This window comes from Typopeltis vanoorti, chromosome 3 (assembly GCF_054136105.1).
Source record: "Typopeltis vanoorti isolate ZY-2024b chromosome 3, IOZ_Tvanoo_1.0, whole genome shotgun sequence".
Classification (NCBI taxonomy): domain Eukaryota; kingdom Metazoa; phylum Arthropoda; class Arachnida; order Uropygi; family Thelyphonidae; genus Typopeltis; species Typopeltis vanoorti.
The window spans coordinates 49,774,948-49,800,078 of record NC_143551.1 but is presented as its reverse complement, the minus strand read 5'-3'; the positions used below and the strand labels follow the sequence as shown (position 1 = coordinate 49,800,078).

The following is a 25,131-nucleotide window of genomic DNA, read 5'->3' as shown; positions in this document are numbered from 1 at the left end:
ACATTCTGTGGCATAAAGTATGTCATATTCCATTTCTGTGGTTGTTAAATTTTTAATGAATGCAAACCAAACTTGGTGTAGGATTAAACCTTGGTTTTTGTTACATTGTGTGGAGATATGGAACATTTCTGAGGCCTCTTTAAATTTTCTTATAAAACAGTTATGATCAATAGACAGCATTTGTGTTTTTACCCAACTACTTGGTGGCCTGTATTTGTTGTGCAGAAGGCTAATCCTAATCTGTGCTTCCCTTTTTTTTTTCTCAACATCCTTTGCATGTTCAGACATGTATCTCTCCAGACTGTCCCATGTGGCCTACATAGCAAATACCACAAGAACAATGAATTATGTATTTGCATACTCCTGGTTTCCTTATTGGAGATGTGGAGGTTTGGGTTGATGCAAGAACCTTGACCTTATACATTGGGAAAGAAGCTGCTTTCACATTGTGGTCACAAAGCAATGTTGCAACTTTGTCAGTAACATTCATTATGTGAGGTAATGTAATTTTATTTTTGAAATCTTGTTTATTTCAAGATGTCAGAGGCATATCAAATGTTAATTACCTTCAGTTTGCATCCATTGAGGGAGAGATTATGCCTAAAACAACACAGTTCTTCATTCCTTTTTTTTTCTGACTTACTGGAAATGCTGTAGTCCCATAATGTTTTATCATGCCCATCTTTTGTAATTATTTTAAGATTTAATGGAATAAATACAGCACATATAAATAATTAAATAACACATTTAATCACTCCCATGTTTCATCTCAGTCACTGAGACATCATTAGGGAAATAGTATTAAAATTGAAAAAGCATACACAAATTTGCACAAGACAATAAGTGGAAAAGATTAGACTGAAATCCTAAGGTCCTATGAGAGGCACCTCAATTATCTAAATAGTAGATTACCTTTTGTGATAGTAGATGGAGGTGTGACATGGCATATAAGAATCTTCCAGTTGTGGTGTGATCTTTCAGTTCAAGAGTGAATTTTATGTTTTACTGCAAACTGCTCAGATAATCTTTAAAATGCGTTGTCTTCTGTTTTTCCCGACGAAATAATGAAAATGTCATCAGTATAACAGAACTGAGTTTTTGGTTGTTTAATGATGTTTTGCAATAGTGTTCTTTCTAAAGCTTTCCATAAAGAGATTTGCTAGGACTGGTGACAGGAAAGAACCCATGTTTGAATAGCCTGTGTCCTGTGGAAAAAGTTTCTGGAGAGGATCCACTGTGTCATCCCTAGAGACATTAGTAAACAGACTGACAGCATCTAAACTTGATGTGATGTCTGAAGGTTCTGTATTTTAAACAGAATAAAATGTAAACTGTTCTTTTGCATACATATGATTCTGTCTTTCGTGTGTGTGTGGAGCTACCAGGCTTGACAGATACTCTGCTAAGTTTGAGGTCAGGGAATCTCTCCCATCTACAACAGGACATAATGGAACATTTAGTTTATGGATTTTTGGTGCTCCATAAATTCTTGGTGCTAAAGGATATTTCGATGTTAGAGATTTTTTAAAAAATTCTTATGGCCAATTCAGTAACTTTTTAATTAATTTATTTTATTGTGTGTATGCCATGTGGGATCCCATTCTAAAACTGTATAGGTATTGGAATCTTCTGGTAGGATGTTTATTTTTCTTATGTATTTGCCTATGTTTATCACCACCGTTGCATTTCCTTTATCTGCTTTGTCAATCACAATGTTTTTGTTGCATCATAATTCTTTGAGAGCCCTTAATTCTGATTTGGGGATATTTCTTGATGGTAATTTAGTTCTGAGTAACATAGCCAACAGTTGAATGTGGATAAGGTTTGCAGAATCTCTTGCAAGATGGCATAATCCCTTCTTGACATATGCTATGATGTCCATTTTTGGGTTATTCTCTGGAGATAAGGCAAAGTTAAAGCTTCTTACTAAAATATTCTTGTCCATGTGAGATAAAACTTTAGAAGAGACTAATGGGCTCAGCATATTTTTGCTGAAGATAGTTGCATTTTTTGTTTGAATTGTATTTCTTTCTATTGAAAAAACATAAGGCTTTGTAGGATGGAAATGTGTCTGCAATGTCCCTTAATTCTGCTGCTAGTGATGTTACTAGTTCACTGTTCCATATTTCATTTGCCATCTTCACTAAAAATTGTGCTTAAATAGCTGAAATGTTTTACTTTTATACATTTTCCATTCAGGTTACAGCTGATATTTTCATTGTTTTTTTATTGCTGATTTTCATACCAAATTTATTATGGCAGATATTAAGTTTATTTAGGGAATTCCACAGAATCAAACTGGATTTCTTTAGGAGTACATCATCTGCATAAAGTAAAGAGCTAAGATTAAATCACCAATTTTGATATCAGATGTAATACCACTCTCCTTCATAATGCAATCCATATACATGATGAATAACAGTGGAGATAATGTACACTCTTTTGTTACACCTGATTTAATATCAAATCATCTTCCTGTACCTCTTTCAATTCTAACTGCTGATTTACAGCTGAAATGTAGACTAACTATTTGTATGTAGTTCTCTATGAGTAGATTTGCTTGAATAATAAATAACCAGGTTTTAACTTGTATACATTTTTTATTTACTAAATGTATTTCCTCGACATATTTCACTGTCTATATGGCTAACAGCTTCTTCAGGAAGTTGCTTGACGTAAGTAAAAAACCAACAAAAAATAAACATTTTCCAACAGCCATTAATATCTATAAATTGAAAAGACTGGAATGATAGTTAATCACGAGTATCATTAGGCATGTTATGTGCAGTCTCTACATTGTTGTGTCAACTTTGTATGTAATTGCTGGCACAGGAGAGATCTTAAATGTTATATATATTAATTAATGACTTCCAAATGCTGTGAAAGATCATTCCTTGGTTACTATTTAGTGTGTCTTTTGAACAAATGACCTCGGAGGACTCCTTGAACAATAAAATTCATATCAGAATTAGAAAAGAACAGAAAATTACCATTCCTGACATCTTCATCAGCAAAGACATCACTGGAGGATTATCATTAGAAGTCTATAGAAAAGAAACCATCATAGGCAGGTACCCTACAAATAAGCTCATTTCATCACCCTCAACAAAGTATAATCAAAACCATAAAAAATAAACCTTTAAACATACTAAAAAATTATGAAATCAAATGAAAATAAAACTTCAAATCCTATTTAATCAGTTCCTCCAAAATGGCTACTCAAAAGAAGTACTAAAGAAACTTATTTTCTGATGAACCATCCCATGATAACCCATAAATTAATTACAAAGGCATGGTATCCATGCCATCCGTTGGCACTACATGAAGAAAAATAGCCAAAATATTAAAGGCAGTCAACATCAGAACAGCCTTCAAACCAGGCAACACCTTACAAAACTTTCTATGCTTCCCTAAAGACAAAGTTCCATTTTATAAACATCCAGGTGTATACTAGATTCCGTGCTCTTGTGGAAAAATGTATGTAGGTCAGATGGGAGAAGTTTCAAAATCTGCAACAAAGAACATATAGATGAGGTTGAAAACAAAAGAAAAAAAAAGCAGCTTCATAGCTCACATCCTCAAAGAACATCACACAGTAAATTGCCAAGTATCCTCCATACCCTACTTAGAAGAGAATTACTTTGAGGTCATTCATTCATTCAAAAGGCACACTAAATAGAAACCAAGAAATGATCCTTAGTCATTAATTAATATGTGTAACATTGATGTTTTAAGGATACTTATGACATAAAGACTGAATAATATAAGTACGTAAACACAAGAAAGATATTTAATTAACCAAATATTTCGGTCTGGAAATAGCAAACCATCTTCAGTGGCACTACAAGAACAGTTTTTTAAAAAAAATATTTAAAAAAATATACAAGGTGGAATACTAACAATAGATTATTTAAAACTAGAACAAGCCACGTGATGTTATATCACCAAGTATTAAAGTGAATATTTTTAAGCAGAGACATGATTGAAATAAAGATATTAATTAATAATATTAAATAACATAAAATTAATATGAATTAATGAGTTATCCTGATTAGACTTTCCCAGATTTTTGATATAGATATACTGTCATTCCGATTCAGGTTAGGACGATGGAGTAAGGCTTCTACGCTTTCTTTGAATAAACGTTCAAATTTATAATGGGATCTATGTAAGAGGCGAGTATTTGACCAAAGGATGTTGTGGTTAGTTTCAATCCCGTGCTGAGCCAATCCAGATTTTTCAGGGTTTGTTGTGATGAATGGAGGATTGATGTTCTTGGATTCTTTTTTCAAGAGAATGTCCAGTTTGTCCAAAATAGGAAAGATCACAGTTGCAGGGAATTTGATAAACTCCAGGAAGAGACATAGTTGAGCGTTTGTCTTTAGGAGAAGGAAAATGGGATATACCTCTCAAGGAGACTTTAAAATTACTTGCTGACATCTTTCCAGAAGACATTATAAAACTATTCGATTTCGTAATACACTCTGGATATTTCTTATGTCAAAACAAATTTTATAGCCAAGTACAAGGAACGGCCATGGGACGTCCTCTCTCTCCTGCTTTAGCCAACTTTTATTTAGAACATCTAGAAAAAGTCCTCTTCTCATCTATTTTCCCTCATTTTTTGGGTAAGATATATATGACATCTTTACTATATGGCCACACAGCAAAGACTCCTTACCTTCTTTTTTAAACAGTATCAATTCCTTACATCATCATATAAAGTTTACTATGGAAATGGAAGAAAACAACCAGTTATCTTTTTTTAGACGTTCTCCTCATCCGATCACCTTCAAATACTCTTACAACTACAGTTTACAGGAAACCAAAGTTCACAGGTTGTTATATTCTCAAAGAATCAGCTCATCATCCTTGTCACAAAAACAGGAACCATAAAATGTCTAATCAGAAGAGCCAAAATTAATTGTTCTACTTCTAATTTTCTACAGAAAGAACTTTCTACTATCCAACAACACATGAAACTCAATGGCTTTTCCGAAATGAAATGAGTACTCAACATCTTCTCGATTCTTATAATCCTCCACAAAACAACAAAGATTCAATACGTCGAGTTCCAATTCCATACATCTCCAGGATTTCAGAACCTATCGCAAGAATTCTGAAGAAATATGAGTTAACAGCTACGTATTCACCTATTAACAAATTATCTTCCCATTTTCCTTCTCCTAAAGACAAACACTGAACTATGTCTCTACCTGGAGTTTATCAAATTCCCTGCAACTATGATCTTTCCTATTTTGGACAAACTGGACATTCTCTTGAAAAAAAGAATCCAAGAACATCAATCCTCCATTCATCACAACAAACCTGAAAAATCTGAATTGGCTCAGCACGGGATTGAGACTAACCACAACATCCTTTGGTCAAAACGCCTCTTACATAGATCCCGTTATAAATTTGAACATTTATTCAAAGAAAGCGTAGAGGCCTTACTCCATCGTCCTGACCTGAATCGGAATGGCTATATATCTATATCAAAAATCTGGGAAAATCTAATCAGGATAACTCATTAATTCATATTAATTTTATGTTATTTAATATTATTAATTAATATCTTTATTTCAATCATGTCTCTGCTTAAAAATATTCCCTTTAATACTTAGTGATATAACATCACGCTGGCAGTTTGTTATATTTTTAAATGATCTATTGTTAGTATTCCACTTTGTATATTTTTTTTAATATTTTTTTTAAAAACTGTTCTTGTAGTGTCACTGAAGATGGTTTGCTATTTCCAGACCGAAATATTTGGTTAATTAAATATCTTTCTTGTGTTTACGTGCTTATATTATTCATGTGTAACATTCAAAACCTCTCCTATGCCCGCAATCACAAGCAGAGTTTACACAACAATGTAGAGACTACATGTAATATGCCTATTGATGTTCATGATTCAACTATCATTCTGGTCTTTTCAATTTATAGATATTTGGATCAAGACAGTTTCTCTGTAAATGTCTTAATCCAAAAATCCAGCCTTAACAGAGCCTGTGACTTAATTTCATTTCCTATAAAATGATCTGTAAAGCATTTTGTTATTCTATAGATCATTTTATTAAACCTAATTCACTATTATTATTTTTGCACATTTATTAATCTAACTGGCACTAAAAATAGTTATGTTAGTTTAGTTGGTCAAAAATATTATGCTATAAGTGATTTCATAAGTTAATCCATATAATAAATTTTGATCCCAATTATCATTAGGATCAAAATTTTAGATGAAATATCCATGGTTAAACTACAAACATCTGTTTAGTAGCAGTATATAATTCAAAATTTAATATAGTTGATTCTAGTGATATCAAACCTGTAGAGATGAAAGAAATATTTGATAATGATGGAAAGTTTGCTATAATAAATTTCTTTTAAAATAGAATTATTATCCTTTGGAGAAAGATTAGACTCATCCTATGCAAATGCAAACAAAGTATTCTGGCAGACCATCCGCCGCCTTCGAGGGAGGAAATCGTGCACAGCAAGGGCAATTAAGGCCTCTGATGATGCACTTTTAACAACCGAGAAGGATATCCTCCACAGATGGAGGGAATACTTTGGGAGCCTTTTTAACCCGGATGGCCCAGCAATTGTGGACATCCAAGAGGTGCAGGTCAATGACTAGTCTCACAGCAGAAGAAGTCCATTTAGCAATAAAATCGGGCAAGGCTCTGCTGGCGATGATGAAATTCGGCCCGAAATGCTAAAAACCTTAAATCGAGATGGTGTTCTCTGGCTGACTCGAGTGTGTCAGGCTGCTTGGATATCTGGGCAAGCACCAAAGCAATGGCAGACAGGCATAATAATACCAGTCCTTAAGAAGGGAGACCAGAAGGATTGCAGTAAGTATCGTGGCATCTCTCTGCTCAGCCTGCCTGGGAAAGTGTATGCTAAGTGCTTGGAAAGACTGTGCAGGAGCATAGTTGCGTTAAAGTTCCAGGAAGAACAATGTGGCTTTCGTCCTGGTAGAAGCACAACTGACCAAATCTTCACTTTAAGGCAAGTCCTTGAGAAATCTTGGGAATATGCCAGGAATGTCTATACATGTTTTGTGGACTTGGAGAAGGCATATGACCGGGTTCCTCAGGATAAGCTTTGGCAAGTAGTACAGGAGTATGGAGTGGATGGTCAACTATTAGCTGCCATCAAGTCCCTGTATGAATGCCCAGAGTTTTGTGTCAGGGTAAACAGCAGAAAGTCTGAACCTTTCACAGTCTCCGTTGGCCTCCGCCAAGGGTGTGTTCTGTCACCCCCTCCTTTTCATAATATTTATGGACTGGATTGAGAGGCACAGCCGAGGCAGTGAGTGTGTCAGAATTGGAAGATGTAGCACTGAACAGCTGCTTTTTGCAGATGACCTAGTTCTGCTTAGCTCTTCCACAGATGACCTCCAGCAGACCCTGGATAGGTTTGTAGCTGTTTGTGCAGAAGCCGAGATGAAGATCAGAGTGGCCAAAATGGAAACATTTGTGGTCTCAAGACAACCATCCCAGTGCACTCTAAATGTAAGTGGAGTCCCAATGAGGCAGGTGGAGAAGTTTAAATACCTTGGGTCCATATTCACGAATGATGGAAAATGGAATGTAGAGCTAGATACTCGAATTGGCTTAGCAAGCTCAATATTGCGGGAGCTTGGCCGTTCGGTAGTATTGAAGCGGGAGTTAAACCAGAAGGCAAAGCTGCTGTCTTCAATACAGTCTATGTCCCCATCCTCACCTATGGTCATGAGAGTTGGGTAATGACTGAAAGAATGCGGATACGAATCCAAGTGGCTGAAATGAGGTTCCTTCGAGGGGTTGCGGGGCTGACAAAACTCGACAGAGTCAGCTCTGCAATTCGGGAAACCCTCAATACTCAACTGCTGCTTCTCCATGTTGAGAGATCACAGTTACGTTGGTATGGGCACCTGGTCAGAATGCCACAAGAGAGGCTCCCTCAGCAGGCCCTCTTTGCCAAGCCAGAGGGTGGGAGGCCACGTGGAAGGCCAAGGACTCTCTGGATAGATTATATCCAAAACCTTGGATGGACACATTTGGGAATCCCACCAGAACACCAGAGCTTGGTGGCAGAGGATCGTGGCCATTGGAAGTTCCTCTTGCAGCTGTTGCCCTCACAACCCAATTAGGAAGAGTGGGCCTTGAAGATGTATATATGTATAGAATTATTATTCTGGGGAGACTTCGGCAGAGATTTTCTGTGTGTTTGTTATAGTGAGTGAGATTCTATAACAGTGTTCACTTTAGTGAAAATTGATTGTATTTGCTTGTCATGTTATGTGTGCAGTCGATAGTACATATGTTCACATTTACTGAAGCACAGTGCTGATGGATTTTTTTTTAAGCTATTATTTCTATTGACATAAAATTAATCTTTGAACACTAAAATGGTAGGGTATTCTGTTCTGTGAATGTGTGGATGTATATAAATTGAAAAATTATAATTGCAGAATGTTCAAAAGTTAAACCATCAATTCAAGCGAGTATTCCACTTGGCTATGTTTCTGATGATTTACTGGATGTACATGAGGTAAGTGTGGTCTTAAAACTAGGCATTTTATTGTAAATATTCTGCTAAACAAATTCAATGTTTAAGTTACACAATTTACTAGAATTTAATAGTTTTTCAGCCATTAGAAAAGTCTCTTTGGTGCTTTCTCTATGTGAGTATTTAGTTAATGAGATAGAGCCAGTATTGAGGAAAGTGATAGTAAATCCAGTATTGTTTATAGTAAATCCAATAGTTAGCTGGAAGATAGGAAGCTTAGTTTTATTTCATGGAGAAGGCATTATTCTCTTGAATAATACCTTCTTCATGAAAGAGAATTAATTTAGCTAAGGCCTCCTCTTCAAGGGTCATTAGCTAAATTAAATAATTGCTGTTGACATATTTGGTTAAAAAACACCAATAAAAAGGACACAATGAAAACAGAAAAAGGGAAAAAAAAAGCATTGACCTATGTTCTCAGTAATGAGCCTGTAGATGAGAATATATACATGGGCTGTTCAATAAGTAATAAGACTAATTTTACTGTGGCAAAACCACTCATCACAATATTAATTTCTGTGGAATAAAGAAATGTTGCTGTATGTATTAACAAAAGAGGTTGAGAGATGGCGTATACGGGCTGATGTGCCAGAGTATCACATGACTAAATGCAAGTGCTCATCGGCGTGCCTACGAGGTGCAACCAGTCTTCGAAATGGAAGCATCCTTAGAACAGCGTTATGCGATTAAATTTTGTGTGCGTTTGCAAAAATCGGCATTGGACACTTTAACATGATATGCGAAGCTTTCCACGATGAAGCAATGTCGAGGGCAAGTGTTTTTCGCTGGCACATCAAACTTTTAAGGAAGGAAGGCAAAATGTGGAAGATCTTGAATGTAAGGGAAGACCTTCAACGTCCATCACAGAGATAATGATCAATAGAGCAGCGATTATCATCAAGCACGTCAAAAGGAAGCGTCCATTGCTGAAGAATGGCTTCTTATTGCACCGCAATAATGCAAGACCATATATTGCTGGTTGTGTAGTGGATGTTTTGCAGAAGAACAACACAGATATCCTACCACACCCTCCATACAGTCCTGATCTCGCACCTTGCGATTTCTGGCTGTTTCCTCAGCTCAAGAAACCACTAAGAGGCTGCCATTTCAAAAGCAACAAAGCATGTGTAAAAGCTGCAGAGGCGGTTTTGAAAGAACTCTCAAAAAAACGGACTCTCACATGTGTTTAAGAGGTGGATGCAACATTGGGACAAATGCATAACGTCTCACAGTAGTTACTTCGAAAAAGACCATGTAAATGATGACGATTAAAGGTAATCTGTTTTCTGTATAAATATAGTCTTATTACTTATTGAACAGCCTACGTATAGGTAGAGATAACCTGCTAATGCTTCTGCCTGGTATCTCCACTTGGGCCTGGCTCCCACTGAAGAGACCTCAATAAAGGTCGAAACTAGTCTGGGTAGTGGCCCTTCCCTTAATGCATAACATTAGACATATCCGCAAGGAGATGTGTTTTGCATTATAGGAGATACTGAGATAGGAGTGTTGGTAGCGTGCTCCACCTTTGCAACGAGTTGCCCTGGTGTTGTACCACCTTACTCGAGTCCTGAAGATACTTTCAGGCGCAAACTTTGTTTGCTCGCACTTGGATAAAGGATTAAACTAATTTTATTATATATATATGCACACACATTTTAAATATTTAGGCATAATTTTTAATGAAGATGGCAAATAAAAATACAATTAGTAAGATCACACAGGATCTCATGGAAAAAAACCACCATGCTCCATCACAGCAAATTCAAAAAAGAGAGACTATTTTTGGGATCAGCAGCAGCTCTCAGAAATCAACCAAATCTTAATAAATACAGTTGCATTAAGCTTCCTAAGATTTGGGAAACACTTATCATCAGAGATCCCACCTTACATTCCAGGCCACCTATAACTGCCCTTAGAGGATGCTCCACCTAGATAGGACTTTAGTGTCACTCACTTAGAGGGCTTAGTATTGTGTGTTATTTGTGTATATGTTACAGTAGTTTTTTTGTAACCCCTGAAGATGTCTCAGTGACTGAGACGAAATATAGGAAGTATTAAATTCTGTTTTAATCCTTTCTGAATGCTGTATACAATCCATTAAGCCTCCAACATGATGTCCGCACAGCACTTAAGCCTCTACGCACGGACACACAATTAGTAAGACTAGTAGAGTCTAAGCTTGTTAAACAACTTTGTATGAAATGAGAAAGAAAAACCAGCCAAAATATACCATTTTAGCAATATACATGACCATGTTCAAACTGGTTTTAAAAAATTCATCAGGGAATTTGGTTAGAAATAAAACAGTGGATCCAAAAATTGAGATCTATGAATTAGGGAAGTGTAGAATACACACACACACACACACACACACACACACACACACACACACACACACACACACACACACACTTTAAATATTTAGACATAATTTTTAATGAAGATGGCAAATAAAAATACAATTAGTAAGACTAGTAGAGTCTAAACTTGTTAAACAACTTCGTATGAAATGAGAGAGAAAAATCAGACATATTGGTTGCCAGAACAATACTAAAAAGAAAGATATCAAGAAAGAACTCAAATTGTTAATATTCAAACAGAGCTATTGTAAGAGGGCACGGCCTCTGAATTATAGAGTTTTATGCATTTGTGCATAAAACTCTATGATTTAGCAAATGTATCCATTTCCCACTATGTTACAACTTAATCCTTCAACTTGTTAATGGAGTTTAATTTGAAGATGGTACTGAAGATCAGGCAGTAGCATCAATTGCTGTCCTGTAGAATAGCATGTTAAAGAAGAATTCATTCATAGCCAACAAGGAGCATTGTCCCATTATATCAGTAACCACTGTACCTAAATGCTGCACATGTTGGACATCAGGCAGGAACTTGCTTGACTATATATCATGTACCTTCTGCATTGGGCATGCCAGTTTCCATTTTTGTAAAATTAATATTTTTGAACTGTCTTAACAGTATAGAAATTCTCAAATATAATATTATCTTATCTCAAATCGTAGTGTGTGTGTGTACATACACTATGTTGACAAAAGCATTTGGACATCTTATATGCCATGCAAATATTCAGAGAGTGTCTGCATAAGTCTAGTAATAAAAGGTGGGATGTGCTGTGTATTTTGTATGTCAAAATGCCATGTTCAGCTGAACTGATAGACTTCCAACGTAGGATTCTAGTTGGTCACATCACTGGTCTTTCTGTCAGCTACATTGCTACCCATGTCAGTATACCAAAATCCAACATTGCTTATGTCATTTGTAGATGGAAAATTGATGGTGCTACCACAGCAGGAAATCGCACTGGGAGACCACCAACGCTCATTGTAATTGACAAGCTCTGTCTCAGAATATGAGTATCCAGCATGTCATCAGCAGCAGACCTTGCGGTCAACCTTGAAAATATTGCGGGGACATCTGTCAGCACAAGAACTGTCTACAAAGAATTGCATGCCTTATGTTACCACAGCAGAGCTGCTGTGAACAAGCCACACATCAGCCCCTCAATGTCAAATGATGTATGGACTGGTGTCTCTTATACCATTCCTGGACCGTTGATGATTGAAAAAGGGTTCTGTGGAGTGTGGAATCATGTTTCCAAATGTTTCACTCTGATGGTCGTGTTTGGATCTGGAAATTACCCAGGCAACGGTTTTAGCAGGACCGCATCATTCTAACTGTCAGGTTTGATGGAGGCTCAGTAATGGTGTGAGAGATGAGGATTCATTTGGATGAGGTTTGGTCCATTGGTTAGATGTGCCCAAGACCATGTCGTCTGATGGCTACTTGGGCAACGTCATGTTTCTGACACTGTGGAAGTACTTCAGGAGTGACCCTTGCATGTTTCAGCACGATAATGCTCCATGCCATACTGCACTGACTGTCTGAGACTGGCTAGCTCGGAGTCCAATCTTAACCTCAACGAACATCTTTAGGTCGAATTAGAACACCGAATTGCTCCAGACCACAAAGCTGCTCCCATTGCTGGTGACAGCTGCTGGGTAGACTGTCATTCAGGCCATCCTACTCGGTACTAGAAATGTAATTAAAACGCTTTTTTTTTTCAACCACAGCCAAGTGTCCAAATATGTTTGTCAACATAGTGTGCACACACACACACACACAGGGTGATTATGAAGTCGCAGCATAACCCAGAAATAAGGCGTATCTGTTTCAAGTATATGAAAAATGAAACAACTACAAATACAGGTTATAATTGGACCTTTATAACAAAAAAGAATAGGAACCTCATCATAACACATGTTGATGCCACCTTGTGAAGCACCCACACACTGATATTTTCAATCTCTGTTGAAATGTTAATTTTTAGCTCATCCAGTGTGTGAGGATTATTCTGATAAACAACACCTGTGAAATACTCCCAAAGGAAAAAATTTGGTGATCTTGGAGACCACAATTCTTTCAAGATGAGATGGTCACCAAAAAATTCTTGCAAAAAATGTATGGTACTATTTGATGTATGGCATGTGCTACTACTGTCCTGCTGGAACCAACAATGCTGTTTGCTGACATGAAGGAATGCCATAAACCGTGTGATGATGTCTTGGCAGATGGAACTATTCACTGTCATGTCAAAGAAAATGGTTCCCACTCTATGACTGTGTGATATCGGACACCAAATCTTTTGAGAATGCAAACCTTTTTCATGAAAAGCATGTGAATTTTCACATGCCCAAATTCTATTGTTTTGACTATTTACATATCCACTGAGATGAAACTAGGCCTCATTGCTGAAGAAAACTCTATCAAGCATCTCTATACCACATTCTTCAATGGATAAATGAATATAACCATCTGCAGAAGATTATTCACTTGTCTTTATCTGGGTCCTTCAGTTCATGGACTGAGTGCACGCAATATGGATGAAGGTGTAATGATCTCGCAGCTTTCTGAGCACCACTGTATGACATTGGTGATTGCATAGCAAGTTTCCTGAGGCTTTTTGTTGGAGACCACTACAGTGCTCTCTTTACCTCATCCATTTTATCATCAGTCAAAATGGAGGTCTTCTTGAGTGATTCCTATCTGCAACAGATCCAGTTTCACGAAAATGCTGCACTAATCTCATTATCGTCAACATCTGAGCGACTGCTGTACCCAGATATTTCTTGCAAAATTCCTCAGCAACACATGCATAAGAACGATTAGCGAAGTAACTTTCCAAAATGAAAACTCATTGTGGCCGAGAAAAGACATTTCACTTCCACAGTGAACAAAGCTACACTGAGAACAGCCTATACATGTCACAGCAAACTTGCCATCTCCAATAGTTTGTAATAATATGATGGTGACATCTGGTGGTGTAAGGAATGAGTATAACGATTTGGAAACAATTGGTACAAATTCAGACTTTTGGTTGCGCAACTTTACGATCGCCCTGTATACAGATAGATTACCTTGATTATCTTGAGGGACCTGTGGTTTCAGTCAGGATTTCTCCATGACTGCAGGTCGTAAAGAGTCCAGCTATTCCTGTCTTGGGCTTTTCTTCTCCATTTTCTTCCAACTTTCTTAATCATTGGGTCTTCCCACCTTAAGGCTGGTCTTCTAGGTTTCCTTTTGGTATCTCTCGGATACCAGTTTGTAACTCTGACTGTCCATCTGTTGTCTCTCATTCTGGCGAGATGCCCTGCCCATCTTCTTTTGCTGTTGTAGATTGTTTTTATTATATCTGTGAGTCCAGACTTCTTCCTGATTACTGTGTGTCTTGTGTGGTCTATTTTGTTTATATTGCATATTCTTCTTTCTATTGCACGTTGAGTTGTTATTAAGCTTTGTTCTTCTTTTAAAGTTGTGTTCCATGTTTCACTGCCATATGTTAATGCTGGTAAGATGTGACTATTGAAAATATTGGCTCTTATGTCTATAACTATGTTTTGGTTGGTAATTGTTGATTTTATTTTGTTGAAGGCTATCCAGGCAGCTCTTTTTCTCCTTGCTATTTCATTTGATATATCATTATTCATTTTTATGGACTGGCCGAGGTAGATGTATTCTTCAACTTTTTCGATGGTGTTGAGATTCTAAAGTGATTGTATGATCTTTACAGTATTTGTTTTTCACCCGTCTTGTTTTGTCAGGGTGTGTTTCCAATCCAATTTTTTGGCAGTTTTGGCTTATGTTATTCAGCATTGATTCTAGGAGTTTGGGTGAGTGAGATATTAATACCACATCATCGGCAAATAATAGGATATTTACTATTTCATCATCAATGTTTATTGTTTATTCCATCTTTCATATCAATTTTTCGAATGATGCCATCCAGAGTTGATGTGAAGAGATTAGGTGATAAGACATCACCCTGACGTACTCCTCTACTTAAGTTAATTTTAATCGGGTGATTGAAAAGGGTGATATTTGTTGTGCTTTCTTTGTAGATATCTTTTATGAGTTGGATGTATGCTTTTTCTATGCCTTGTTCTGTTAAAGCTTTTATATCTATCTATCTGTATACAGATAGATAGATATAAAAATTATTTTCTTTTAAAAATTTGTTACATAAATCACTTGGCTTCTTGTGTCTAATGAAGTTTGTATCAATGCTTAACAAGATGTTGATTTTATGATTAAATTATCCTAATTTAATGATCCTAAATTATTTATAAAAATGGCAGTCATTAAAATCAGTAGTCCCCCCCCCTCATACCTTTAAAAAAACCAAAAAAAAAAACCAGCATTATGAATTTGTGTAATCACATACTTTCCACAGCTGAAAATATTTAAAAATAAAAAAAAAATTAATTAATTTGCCTTGGGAAAAAAAATTAGTTACATGTGTCTGTATATTTCTAATTACCAGTTCATTGAACTTGAGATGAGAAGCACAATTTCCATTCTTACCTTCTCTGCAGCCATAAAATACAATCAGACATTGTGTGTAAATAACACATACAGATACCACAGTTATTGTTACGTTTATAAAATCATATACTTTCATGCACTCCCAAAGGATAAAAAGGGTACTATGACAGTACTGCACAATTAAACTTTCATTATTAATCTTCTGTCAACAACAATTTTCCTCCAAATTATCATAGTCTGTCACTTGTTAGAATGCCAATACTGTCAGTACCATCTGACACTGTGTTAAGAATTGTTGAATTAGGGATGTTCAAACTTGTAGCAGTTGTGCATTAGTCTTAGATTCTGCCCCATACTTAGATACTGCCAATACCATCTTTGCATCAAACACCTGTATTGCTTACTTTCCTCTCTATTCTATTTAAATATAACCATGCAACCTTCAATTAGCTCTTCTCGCATATTTTGGAATATTAATCTTGTCCTCTTCCTAATATCTTCATTTTTAGTATAATTTTGCCTTGATCTATTCACTCCCTGATTTTTTTACCACTATCATATATCTGTGGTTTTTCTAGTCTTTGATCAGTTTCAGATCAAAGACTAGAAACTCAGCTCTCAGATCCATAAGCGAAAATTTGTTTAAACACTGCCTTATATACTACTAGTTTAATGATTAAGCTAAGTTCTCCTTTATTCCATATAAATTTAGTCATCTGGCTCCACAACATACCAGCTTTGCTTATTCTATTATCTATTTCCATATTAATATGCCATCTTCACCCAAAATTGTAAAAAAATAGGCAAAATTTTACTTATTCTATAGGTTTTCCATTGAAAATGCATGTGAAGTTTTCTCTGTTCCTGCCAATTTTTATAGTTTGGGCAAAAAACTATCAAAATAGGTTCCCAGTTTTCATACTAAATTTGTTACAGTTGTTATTTAATTTAGTTAAAGAATCCCAGAACCTTGAACTGAATTTGTTGAAGAGTACATCATCTGTATAAAGCAAAATACAAAATATACAGTTGGTTGTTGCTATAGGCCAGGGAGTTCCAGAGATGATCAGGAAGACATGCATTGCCAAATTATGAGTACCGGTCGAGTGAGGTCAACTATGGAGATATAGACTACAAGTAAGAAAGATCATGGTAGAAAGGAAATAGAATTTATACACCTGCTGAGAGATAATTACTTAAGGCAGCATGTAATGGAGGAGACTAGGGGGTGGCAGAGTATTGGACCTGGTCATAGGATCAGAAGAGCTATCCATAATAATCAAGTTGACAATATTGCCTCCAACTGGTGAAAGTGACCATTCAGTCTTGACTTGAGAGATTGTAAAACATGTGGAATATTCTATCAAGAAGTATTTGTGGAACTACAAGGCAGGTGATTATGACATGCTTAGGAAGAAGCTTAAATCTGTACCATGGCATAAAACACTGCAGGGTAAGGATATTAGTGATGCATGAGATTTAGTTAAGAGTCATCTAGAGGAAGCAGTGTTAAATTGCACACCTAGGATAAGGAAGGTTAATCGGGTAGGCGCTAGGTGGATGAGTAATATCATTAAGCATGAGCTGCAGAAGAAGAAAATGCTGTGGAGGGAATATAAAGAGAAAGGTGACCAGGAAACTTACAAACAGTACAAGGCTCAGAAAAGAAAGGCGAAATCAGATTATGAGAAGAATTTAGCCAAGCAGGCCAAAGAAAATCCCGAAGAGTTCTTTTGTTATGTGGCAAGTAAGAGGAAGAATGACTATGGAAGATTAACATTAGTGAATGATGATCACGAGGAGACAGAAGCGGATAAAATAGTTGAGTTAGTGAGGTTACTGCTTCAACCTATGTGACAGACACTAATGTAGGAACAGAGGTGGATAAATTAGAGGTTCTTAGGATATTGCAAAATCTCAGTCTAAATACAGCAGTGGGATTAGATGGGATATCAGCTGGGGTGTTGTGAGAATGTGCAAGGGGAACTGGCAGTGCCTTTGACTAAGCTGTTTAAGTCTCAGCTATGGTAGAGTACAAAGGGAGGTTCTAAGACTACAGTAGCAAATTATTGACCAATCAGTATCTCAGGTGTGGTGGTAAAAGTACTAGAAAAATTGGTAAAAAAGAGAATTCCAGAATGGGTAGATAAAAATATGATACTGTATGAGGGTCAGCATGATTTCGTGAAGAGTTAGTCATGCCTTAGTAATTTAGTAACTTTTATATATAGAGTAACAGCTGCGTTGGATAAAGTAAATGGCTATACGATGATTTTGCAAAGGCATTTGACAAAATACCACACGGAACACTGTTAATGGAGATTAGAACAAATGGAGATGGATATGACACTGGTTACATGGATAATAGGGTGGCTGCTGGACAGATATCGAAAAGTGGTATATGGAGGGGCAGAATCAAGGCAAAAACAGGTGACTAGTGGTGTGCCACAAGTCTCAGTGCTGGGACTATTGCTGTGTAATTTGTATATAAATGATATAGGAAATAACCTTGAAGGGAAATATTCAGTTGTTTGCTGATGATGCGAAATTAGGTAGAGTAATAGTTAATCAAGGTGACGTGGAAAATTTGCAGGACAATTTAAATGAGCTGTCAGTATGGGCAAAAATTAATGGGTGTCAGTTCAATGTTGAGAAATGTAAAGTTATGCATTTAGGTGTAAATAAATTACAAGCCATGTATCATGTTGATGGCACTGTACTCCAGGAAATAGATGAAGCTAGAGATTTAAGGGGGGGGGGGGGTAGACAGAGAGTTAAAGTTTAGAGGACATATTGCTAAGGTAGCCCATAAGATTACTTTGCTAGTGAAGAATACATTAACAAGTAGAGATAAGAAAGTTGTAACACCTCTTTATAAGGCCTTGATATACTCGCATCTGGATTAGTGTGCTCAAGTCTGGTCTCCTGGATTTCTTGGGGATGAGGAAGCAGTGGAGAGGATTCAGAGGCAAGTGACCAAGATGGTGAATGGCCTGTGGAATGTGCCCTATGAGGATAGATTGAAGGTGTGTGGATTGTAGAAGTCGATTGATAGGAGAAAAAGAGCAGATATGAGAGAAACGTTTAAGTTGCTAAAGGATTTTATAGGATAGATGCAGGGGAAATGTTTCAGTGCTTGGCTGAAGGGATCAGAACATGGGGTCATCCCTGGAAGTTGAATAAAGGTGTGGTCAGTATGGGTATGAGGACAAGATTTTTTTTCTTGGAGAGTGGTGATTGAGTGAAATGGGTTGCCAGAGTCAGTTGTGAGTGCTTTGTCTGTTAATGGGGTCAAGGAGAGGTATGATAGATTATGTGGATAGATTGGGTCTCCTGTGATAAGTCTTCAGACTCCATGGAGATGCCCATATTATAATAATAATAAAGCGCTAACTGTAACTATCTCAGATTCTAATATCAAGTTTAATGCCACTTTCTTAAAGAGCAAAGATTTGCTCTTTAAGAAAGTCTTAAAGTCCAACTTTCTGTAATGCCTTCAGTTCTAACTGTTGACTTATGACTTAAATATAGATTATGTATTGCTCTGTGTAATATTCCCCCTGTTTTTGAACAGCGTTTCTCTTAGCACCTTGTCATATGCCTATTCTAGATCTACAAAATTTAAGTACCTATCCATGTTATATTCTCAGAAAAGTAAAAATCTGATCCTAGGATACCTTTGTTTTACTTTAAACTAGCTTGTTCTTCTCTAGGTTTCTCATCCCCAATTTTTCTAAGCTTGCATAAATCTTACCTGGAACACTTAGTGAAGAAATCTCTCTCTAATTCTCACTTTCAGTTTAATTCCCTTTTTATAGAGAAGAACTGTGAGAACTCTTCTCCAGTTATCCAGAATTCAACATTTTGATCAGGCCTTCTGAATTATGTGTAACCATTGTAAAATTTTTATACCTTTATATTTCATAATTTTCAGCCTGTCCACATTTCATACTTTGATAAATTTTTCTACATCAGGTATTGATATATACTCTGGATTACATTCCTCTTGAATAATTTTTCGTCACTGGTTTGTCACTGCTTTCATTTAAGTCTTTCAGAGTAATTACTCCAAATATCCAGAAAATTTTTAGTTGCAATTTTCATGTACCCTTTATCACCTGATTCCTTTTACAATACTTTGTCCTCCATTTCTAAATTTTTTTTCAATAGCTAGTCTTGTAATAGAAACTTTAAATGCATGATAGACATATTATTATTTTTTTTTTAATAATGGTTTCACACATATAATGGAAACTAGAATTTATTAAGTACTCCTGTATATTTCACTCAATAACATGAGCTGATTCAAGGAGAAATCAGAAGAATTGGCTACAACATTTAAAATATCAACACAAGATGAGTAATACAGATTAGTTCTCTAATATTTTATGGGCATCTGCCAATGTACTTGTAGGAACTTGCAATTATGCTTTCTTCTTTTCCAGGATGGCACCATGGAGTAATGGTTTTTCTATATTTGCAGATAGGGTTTCAGATGATTTAGTGTTTTGAGACTGGATGAGTCTGAGACTGAGTCCAGCCTTGAAGCCAAGTCCAAGACTGAGTTTAGTTTAAAAAATATTTGATAACCAAAAAAACTGTTGCATATAAATCATCATCATGAAATTACTGATATGTACCCTCAGGGAATGTACATGATAATTATGATAGTCTAAATGAAAAAGTTATACAATTACTAACTTCTGATCAATAATTTTCCTCCAAATTAATCTATTATCTGTCAAGACTCCAATATTGTCAGATCTATTTCTATCTTTTAAGGAATATTCAATATGCTTTTTACTGTATCAATCCATCTACATCTTGGTCTTCCTCTGGGACTTTTTCTTGCCAACCTGCAAAGAACACTTGTTTTGCTAATCTTTCCTCTCCCATTTTGTTTAAATGACCATACAACCTGAGATTCACTCCACAAACACATTCCTGAATGCTAACAATGGCAGATTCTTTCCTAATATCTTAATTTTTAGTATGATACTGTCATTGATGCTATCTGTTCAATCCACTAATCTTTCTCAGAATTCTCATATCAGAGGTCTTCAGTCTTTGATCAAGTGTTTTATTTCTAATCCAGCTCTCAGATCCATAAGTTAAAATTGGTTTAAATACCATCTTGTAGACAGCTGTTTAATGTTTTGACTAATCTCTCTCTCCATATGTATTTATTCAATTCCTACCATGCCAGTTTTGTTAATTCTGTTGTCTATTTCCATATTTAATTTACCATCTTCAGTAAAAATTGTGCCTAAATAGCTGAAATGTTTTATTCATTTCTATAGGTTAATCATTCAGAATACAGGCAATGTTTTTAACTTCACTAAAAATCGTGCCTAAGTAGCTGAAATGTTTTACTTGTTCCACAGGTTCTCCGTTCACAACACAGTCGACATTTTCAACAATTCTGCCTATTTTCATTGTCTTTGTCTTTTTATTGCTGTCCTTCATACCATATCTATTACAACAGTTATTCAATTTAGTCAGAGAATCTTGCAGACTTGTAGAGGATTTATTTAGAAGAATAACATCGTCTGCATAAAGCAAAGAGTTGACATTAACATCTCCAATTTTGATATCATGTTTAATACCACTTTCCTTTATAATTTGATCCATATAGATAATGAATAACAAAGGGGATAATGTACATTCTTCTCTGACACCATAGAAGAATGTACATTAAACCATCTTCTTGTACTTCCTTCAATTCTAACTGCTGACTTACAACTCAAATGAAGACCAAATGTTGCTTGATATAATGCCCCATTGACACCATATAACTGTAGCATATTGAATAGCTTCTCACCTTGTCATATGCCTTTTCCAAATCAACAAAACTTAAATACAGATCTTTATCATCAACCAAACATTTATAAAAAATGGATACAGTAAAAAACTATTCACAAAATCCTCCATAAAGATACCAGTAAGAACAAAAAAGATTTCAGGAATGCTATTGCCATTCCTTATGTTAGAGGCATTTCTGAAAAAATAGAGAGAACACTATGCAAATACAACATTAAAACCACCTTTAAACCCCCAAATAAGTTAAGACACCTACTCAGTTCTTCTAAAGGTCCTCTTCCACACCTAGCCCACCCAGGGGGTATACAAAATACAATACACATGTAACATATCATACATAGGGGAAACAGGGCGAACTATCCCAATCAGACAAGATGAACATAAACAACACATTAAATACCTCCATTTTGGAAAAACCGGCCTTTCTGACCACGCACTCCAAACATACCACAGAATTGATTGGAAAAGTACCAAGTCCTTACACTGCACCAAAACCTGGTTTGAGAGAAAATGTAAAGAGTCATGTGACATGCTCAAACACAACCCAAATCTCAACAAAAATGATGGCCTAACCATTTCAAGAATGTGGAGGACCCATCTACAACTTGTATAACAACCTAAACTAGCCATAGAAAAATCCAACTACAAGAAGACAGACAACCTGGTGAAGTGTTTGTAACATTCAACAGCAACTGAAAGAAATCATATTATAACAATCAGAACTGTACAAATCCAGAATATTAATACATGAGGACTTTAGCAGTTTATTGTAGTTGTATTTATTTATTTTTTATTATTATTTTTTTTTTAATCATTAGAGGTCAGGCTAGGGAAAAGAATTAATTAACTACGTAGATTTAGTTTACCGGTACACAGAGCTAGAACATGTAGCTTGGTTCCTTATACACTTGTATCCTTCCGATGATGACCTCGATACAGTGGTCGAAACGTAAAGTTTTATTTTATTAGTAATTAATAAAATAATCTGTTCAACATGTGTGTTTTTATGTCCCTAAATTTATAAATATGAATGCTGATCACCATGTAACCCTAAAAGAAAGAATTAAATACAGATTTTTGTTATATTCCCATGCTTTCTCGACTATTTCTCGTAAAGTGAAGATCTGATCCTGACAGCCTCTATTTGGCCTGAATCCGGCTTGTTCTTCACCAAGCTTTTCTTCCACAATTCTTCTCAACCGTTTCTCAAGTATACTTGCATAGATCTTGCCAGGAACACTCAGTAAGGAAATACCTCTGTAATTCTCACATTCAGTTTTATTTCCCTTTTTATATATGGGTACTATGAGAGCTCTACTCCAATCATCGGGAATTCGTCCCTCTGTCCAGGCATTCTGAACTATGCAGTGTAGCCACTGTAAGACTTTTATACCACCTTACTTCAGCATTTCTGGTCGAATATCATCTACTCCTGCTGCCTTTCCACATTTCAAGCCATTCTTATTAAGCTTACTTTAAACAGCACACATTTTTTTGAAGGTTTTTCCAGAAGTGTGAATCTACTATTTATATGAGGGAACCATGCATTTTCAAACCATGGTGTTATTAAGAGATTGTGCCAATCAGAGCATTACATTGTTGATACTTCTTAGCAGCTTTTATTTATCTTGTAAGGTGAACTTAACAGTTAGGTGGAATTAGTGTTCTTGCACTTGAGTTGTAAATAAACTGATATATTAAAAAGAAATTCAAATAAGATCATGTGTTAATCATTTAAACATACTCAAAAATGGGAACAGAAATTAAGTACAGGTTTATTTATTTGTTTTGTTTTTCTCCTGCCAAATTTGACTAGTTTATATGTACATGCAATAAAGTTTTGATAACTATGCCATTGATGATAATGGTGATGTTTCCTAATATGCCAATAAAACATTGGTAATGTGTGTTGGAAGTCCATTGCTTTTTCGTTTTTTTTTTTTTTTTTTTATGCATCTCAACTTATGGCACGATATCATGAGTGTACCATTCCTGTTAGTTACATCTAAAGAATTAAATGCATATAATAGTTTTGACATCATATATTTAGATTTTAGTCAAATATCTGATTTTGTAATGCATGCTCATCTTATTTACAAACTAGAGAAATTTGGCATTAAGTGTAAGGCTTGGAAGTGGTTAGAAAGCTAATCAAGGAGAAAAGGCAGAGAGTGATATTGAATGGTTATAACTCCTGTTGGGCATTGGTAAACTGAGGTTGTACAGGGGTCAGCACTGAGTCCATTGTTTTTTGTTTTTAATTCCATGATCAATATCTTGATCAGTGATATTGATCATGGAATTAAAAGTTTAATGTCAAAAGTTGCAGATGACATCAAAGCGGGTCTTCAGGCTGGCTTAAAGATGGTATTTCATTGATATTGGGAATGGGATTAAACACTTAACAGTTGAAAAAATACTGAAGTTGCAAAAATCAAGGTATAAATTATTCTTCTGGTAAGGATAAATCCAAAATAGTAGAAGACAAAAGGGACGTAGGAATAATAATGCAGTCCAATATGAATTTTTTTGTAAACAATATAGGAAGGTAGTCAGGACTGCATACAGGATTCTTTCATTAATTTACTGGAAAATTGTTAATTGATACAAGATGTAATTATTTCCTTATACAAAACAATTATTAGGTTTTACCTAAAATAGTGTATTCAAGTTTGTAGTCCTTGTCTTAATAAGATATAGGTATGAGTGAGAAGATACAAAACAGCGTGATCAGATTGATATCCAGAATGAATAACTTCTCATACAAAGAAATACTTCAGATTTGTAGGATTTCAAATCATAGAGAGGATTTGATCAAAGCCCATGGAACTTTTAAAGGAATGAGAAAGTTGAAATTATGAGGATACTTTTACATTTTCACAGGAAGGTACTCATAAATTAATGAAGGCTTCATCAAGATTAAAGTTAAGAAAATATTATTTTAGTGAAAGAGTGATCGACCCGTGGAATAAACTTCTGGAAAGTACTGTAGCTGCAGATAGTTTAGAAAAATTTAAATAAGTCCTAGACAAGTATCAAAAGAATCAATTCACTGTAACTAGTAATTCTTGTATGTAGGTACATTAGGTTTATTAAATATAGTTAACAATTTTTTTTTTTTTTTATTCAGATGAAATAGCTTTCAGTGAAACATTTATTATTATTATTTTATTATTTATATTTACTGTTAAATATATGAAACACCATGTTCTCTCTCTCTGACAGCCATTGCATGGCCATGCAGTGGCTGCCACACTCCTACACATGACATTCAGTCTCCCACTTAAACTTGCCAAGACATTATATTCTTGTTTAATCCTTTATCTAACTGTGAGTATGACTAGGCTGATGACTTTACATCAACTGCCTTAGTATCCCATAGTGCAAAGCACATATCCTTTTGAACGTGTATAATGCTATACATTATGGGAAAGGTTATCACCAGACTAGTTTTGACCTTTATTGAGGTACTGGTACCTCTCCAAAAACTCTGAGTAATCTACATTATCACTCTAAATCTCATATCTTTTGCTGATCACTCGTGACCCAATTACTCCAGGACAGGAAACTCAGTAGTGACTCCACCTAATGACAAGCAAAAACCTGTCATATTTCCCAATATATGGAAGAGTCTTTCTTAAGTTATATTTCACACTCACATGGGAATATGAGTGTGAAATATGAACTGAAGAAAGAAAGAAAGCTTAAAATGATATGTCAGCAAGAAGAAGGTAGATCATCTTATTATTAAAATACTCTGGATTAGAGCTGTATGTTGAAAATTTTTTACTTGGTTACAAATTAAATTAAGCTCGCCATGAAATTATATTCTTGTTTAATCCTTCATCCAAGTGTAAGCAAGCAAAGTTTGCACATGAAGAATCTATGTTCACAGTAATGAAGTTA

At 35.6% G+C, this 25,131-nt stretch overlaps 1 protein-coding gene across 3 annotated transcripts in view; it reads left to right on the top strand.

The window, feature by feature from the left end:
* The window catches only part of Asx (transcriptional regulator additional sex combs), a 391,735-nt gene that overhangs the window by 315,728 nt on the left and 50,876 nt on the right, over window positions 1-25,131 (top strand). For all 3 annotated transcript variants that reach the window (XM_090415600.1, XM_090415599.1, XM_090415601.1), the window contains one exon: window positions 8,465-8,544. In XM_090415600.1, the coding sequence (XP_090271726.1) occupies window positions 8,465-8,544 (80 nt within the window). The remainder of the gene's footprint in view (window positions 1-8,464; window positions 8,545-25,131) is intronic.